The sequence below is a fragment of the Mobula hypostoma genome, unplaced genomic scaffold, assembly GCF_963921235.1.
Source record: "Mobula hypostoma unplaced genomic scaffold, sMobHyp1.1 scaffold_143, whole genome shotgun sequence".
NCBI lineage: Eukaryota > Metazoa > Chordata > Chondrichthyes > Myliobatiformes > Myliobatidae > Mobula > Mobula hypostoma.
This window is the reverse complement of record NW_026948243.1, coordinates 90,810-95,000: the sequence shown is the minus strand read 5'-3', so window position 1 is coordinate 95,000 and position 4,191 is coordinate 90,810. Positions and strand designations below refer to the sequence as shown.

The 4,191-nt window shown below is 62.1% G+C and overlaps 1 protein-coding gene across 2 annotated transcripts in view; it reads left to right on the top strand.

Annotated features, from left to right (window-relative positions):
* The window catches only part of LOC134342154 (chromodomain-helicase-DNA-binding protein 4-like), a 153,065-nt gene extending 150,066 nt beyond the window's left edge, over nucleotides 1-2,999 (top strand). For both annotated transcript variants that reach the window (XM_063040129.1, XM_063040128.1), the window contains exons 36-38: nucleotides 344-539; nucleotides 1,429-1,592; nucleotides 2,496-2,999. In XM_063040129.1, the coding sequence (XP_062896199.1) occupies nucleotides 344-539; nucleotides 1,429-1,592; nucleotides 2,496-2,510 (375 nt within the window). In that variant the 3' untranslated portion in view covers nucleotides 2,511-2,999. The remainder of the gene's footprint in view (nucleotides 1-343; nucleotides 540-1,428; nucleotides 1,593-2,495) is intronic.
* Nucleotides 3,000-4,191: the final 1,192 nt, after the last annotated feature.

The window sequence follows — 4,191 nt, the reverse complement described above, 5'->3', positions numbered from 1 at the left end:
CCAGGAAGAGGGGCGGTCGACGTTTCGGGCCGGGACCCTTCGTCAGGACTGACCGACGGAAGAGCGAGTAAGAGATCGAAGGGTCCCGGCCCGAGACGTCGACCGCGCCTCTTCCTGGAGTTGCTGCCTGGCCCTGCTCAACTTTGACGTGTGTTGCCATAACTTCCAGCAGCTGCAGAATTCCTGTCGTTTTGCCAGCTCCGGGGCCTCCCCCCCGCTCCCGGAGATTGCGGATCGCACGGATAAGCGTGGAACTTGCAGATACTGCAAGCAGTGTGAGTAAGGAAGCGAATTGTTGGCGCGTAAATGATCTCTCTCTCTCTCTCTCTCTCTCCCCGCCCAGTTACTGGAACAGGCGCTGGTGATCGAGGAGCAGTTACGGAGGGCCGCCTACCTGAACATGTCGGAGGACCCCAGCCACCCCTCCATGGCCCTCAACACGCGGTTCGCCGAGGTGGAGTGCCTAGCCGAGAGCCACCAGCACCTCTCCAAGGAGTCCCTGGCGGGCAACAAGCCCGCCAACGCGGTCCTGCACAAAGGTAGCCGCCCTACCCCGCCGTCGCGACTCCGAGGAGCGGGAGGGAGACCGGCGCAGGAGCCCCCACCCCCCCCCCGCCAGGCCCGCGGGGAAGGGTGGTGGGGGGGAGAGGGGCGCCAGTCCGCCTAGAGATTTGGGGGCAGAGAAAAGTCGGGGTGTGGGGAGGGGGAGGTGGTTTTAACAGCTCTGGTCCCGAGACGTATATGGGGGGTGCTCGAGTCGCAGAGGGCGCTGGGCTCTGTTGGGGGGGGGTGGGGGCACGGGGTGAGGTGTGGGGTTGTGAACGGGGAGGGCAGACGAGTAACCAGATATCGTCCTCTCCCCCCACCGTCTGTCTCCTCCCTTGCACCTGCGTCATATCAAATTCACCCCACTCTCCCCCACCACTCCAACACCCTCTCTCACCCCCTCAACCTCTCTCTCTCTCTCTCTCTCTGTATCTCTCTCTATCCCCCTCTACCTCTCTGTATACCCTCTCTCTCTATACCCCTCCCTCTATATACCCCTCTCTCTATACCCCCTCTCTCTATAACCCTCTCTATACCCCTCTCTATACCCCTCTCTCTATACCCCCTCTCTCTATACCCCCTCTCTCTATAACCCTCTCTATACCCCTCTCTATACCCCTCTCTATACCCCTCTCTATACCCCACTCTCTATACCCCCTCTCTCTATACCCCCTCTCTCTATACCCCTCTCTATACCCCTCTCTATACCCCACTCTCTATACCCCACTCTCTATACCCCACTCTCTATACCCCCCTCTCTCTATACCCCTCTCTTTCTACCCCTCTCTCTATACATCTCTCTATACCCCTCTCTCTATATCCTCTCTCTCTATACCCCCTCACCCCCCCTCCCCCTCTCCCCTCTCTCTCCCCCCCCCCCAGTGCTCAAACAGCTGGAGGAGCTGCTGAGCGATATGAAGGCCGATGTCACCCGGCTGCCCTCCACCATCTCCCGCATCCCGCCGGTGGCCGTCCGCCTGCAGATGTCGGAGCGCAGTATTCTCAGCCGCCTGGCCACACGTAGCAGCGAGCTACAGACGCCGCAGGTAAAGGGCCCCCTCCCCTCGCCCCTCGCCTCCCCTCCCCGCTACCCGCACGCCGAGGGCCCTCCTCCCCTCCCCTCCCCTCCCCGCCGCCCGCACGCCAAGGGCCCTCCTCCCGTCCCCTCCCCTCCCCGCTGCCCGCACGCCGAGGGCCCTCCTCCCGTCCCCTCCCCTCCCCGCTGCCCGCACGCCGAGGGCCCTCCTCCCCTCCCCTCCCCTCCCCGCTGCCCGCACGCCAAGGGCCCTCCTCCCCTCCCCGCCGCCCGCACGCCGAGGGCCCTCCTCCCCTCCCCGCTGCCCGCACGCCGAGGGCCCTCCTCCCCTCCCCTCCCCGCTGCCCGCACGCCGAGGGCCCTCCTCCCCTCCCCTCCCCGCTGCCCGCACGCCGAGGGCCCTCCTCCCCTCCCCTCCCCGCTGCCCGCACGCCAAGGGCCCTCCTCCCCTCCCCTCCCCGCCGCCCGCACGCCGAGTGTGCTCCTCCCCTCCCCTCCCCTCCCCGCCACCCACACGCCAAGGGCCCTCCTCCCCTCCCCTCCCCGCTGCCCGCACACCGAGTGTGCTCCTCCCCTCCCCTCCCCGCCACCCACACGCCGAGGGCCCTCCTCCCCTCCCCTCCCCTCCCCGCTGCCCGCACACCGTGTGCTCCTCCCCTCCCCTCCCCGCCACCCACACGCCGAGGGCCCTCCTCCCCTCCCCTCCCCTCCCCGCCGCCCGCAAGCCGAGGGCCCTCCTCCCCTCCCCTCCCCGCCGCCCGCACGCCGAGGGCCCTCCTCTCCTCCCCTCGCCCCGCCGCCCGCACGCCGAGGGCCCTCCTCCCCTCCCCCCCGGGGATCGGACGGGTGGACGGTGGGGGGGGGTGGGAGTCGGCGAATCGGGGGGATTGACCCCTTCTCTCTCTCTCGCCAGCTCCCGCAGGTATGAGAGGACCAACATTCCAAGACGTCGGCTGTCGACCTGCTGCCAGTCATTCCAGTGGCCCGGATCACCCCTCCCGCTGAGGCCCCGTTTCCCCCCCCCCACCCACCCGCGGGGTCCTTCTGGACCGAGAGAGAGAGGTGGGGGGTGGGGCGACAGCGAGACCTGTCGACGGAAGTCCTCCCTCCCCACCCACCCCCTCCCTCCCCTCCCTCCTTCCCTCTCACTTCTCCGTCATTCCCCCCCCCCCACCACGACGGGCCTCGGCGACGAGCTGGGACGACTGGGCTCTTTGGCAGACAATTATTTAACACACTTGACCCCCCACCCCACCCCTCACTCACCCTCCCTCCCCCGTTCCAGCGGACTATATGTCCCTTTTCTCTCTCTCTCCCCCACCCTCTCTCTCTCTCTCTCTGTCCCCCCAACCCACCGGCCACCACAAACTCCCCTCCCCCCCCCCCCACCTCCGTCTCCCGGTGAGTGAACACGTGGGTTCTCGCTAATAATAATAATAATAATTAAAAAAAAAAATCTCGTTTCTGAACCCTCGGCTACCGGCGGTGTGTGTCGTCGTCGACGGGACGAGGGGAGAGGGCTGGGGGGGGTGGGGCGGCGGAGAAAGGGGGACGGTTCGGCGAGGTTGACGAGGGAGAGCCGGCGAGGGAGGGGAGGGCGGGGTAGGGATCGGAGGGGGTGGGGAGAGAGTTAGAGAAGGGGAGGAGTTGGGAGGGGGTGGGAAGAGAGGGCAGTGCGCAAAACGGAGCGAGGGAGGGTGAATTAAAGAGGGGGGAGAGGAAGAGGGACAGTTGAGGGCGAGGCAAGAGGGGGGAGAGAGAGCGAGAGTGCGGGTCGGGATGAGGCAGAGCGGGAGGAGTGGGGAGCATACAGTTCGGGACGGAGAGGACGATGGGGTGGTAAATTGGATGAGTAAGTATGCAGATGATACTAAGATAGGTGGAGTTGTGGATAATGAAGTAGGTTTTCAAAGCTTGCAGAGAGATTTAGGCCAGTTGGAACAGTGGGCTGAAAGATGGCAGATGGAGTTTAATGCTGATTAATGTGAGGTGCTACATTTTGGTAGGACTAATCAAAATAGGACATACACGGTAAATGGTAGGACATTGAAGAATGCAGTAGAACAGAGGGATCTAGGAATAATGGTGCATAGTTCCCTGAAGGTGGAATCTCATGTGGATAGGGTGGTGAAGAAAGCTTTTGGTTTGCTGGCCTCTATAAATCAGAGCATTGAGTATAGGAGTTGGGATGTAATGTTGAAATTGTACAGGGCATTGGTAAGGCCAAATTTGGAGTATCGTGTACAGTTCTGGTCACCGAATTATAGGAAAGATGTCAACAAAATAGAGAGAGTACATAGGAGATTTACTAGAAGGTTACCTGGGCTTCAATCGTTAGGCATTAATATCGAAGTAGTAAAATGGATTCAGCAGTGGCTGGATGGGAGACGCCAGAGAGAGTGTAGTGGTGGATAACTGTGTGTCAGATTGGAGGCCGGTGACTAGTGGTGTGCCTCAGGGGTCTGCACTGGGTCCAATGTTGTTTGTCATATATATTAATGATCTGGATGATGGGGTGGTAAATTGGATGAGTAAGTATGCAGGTGATACTAAGATAGGTGGAGTTGTGGATAATGAAGTAGGTTTTCAAAGCTTGCGGAGAGATTTAG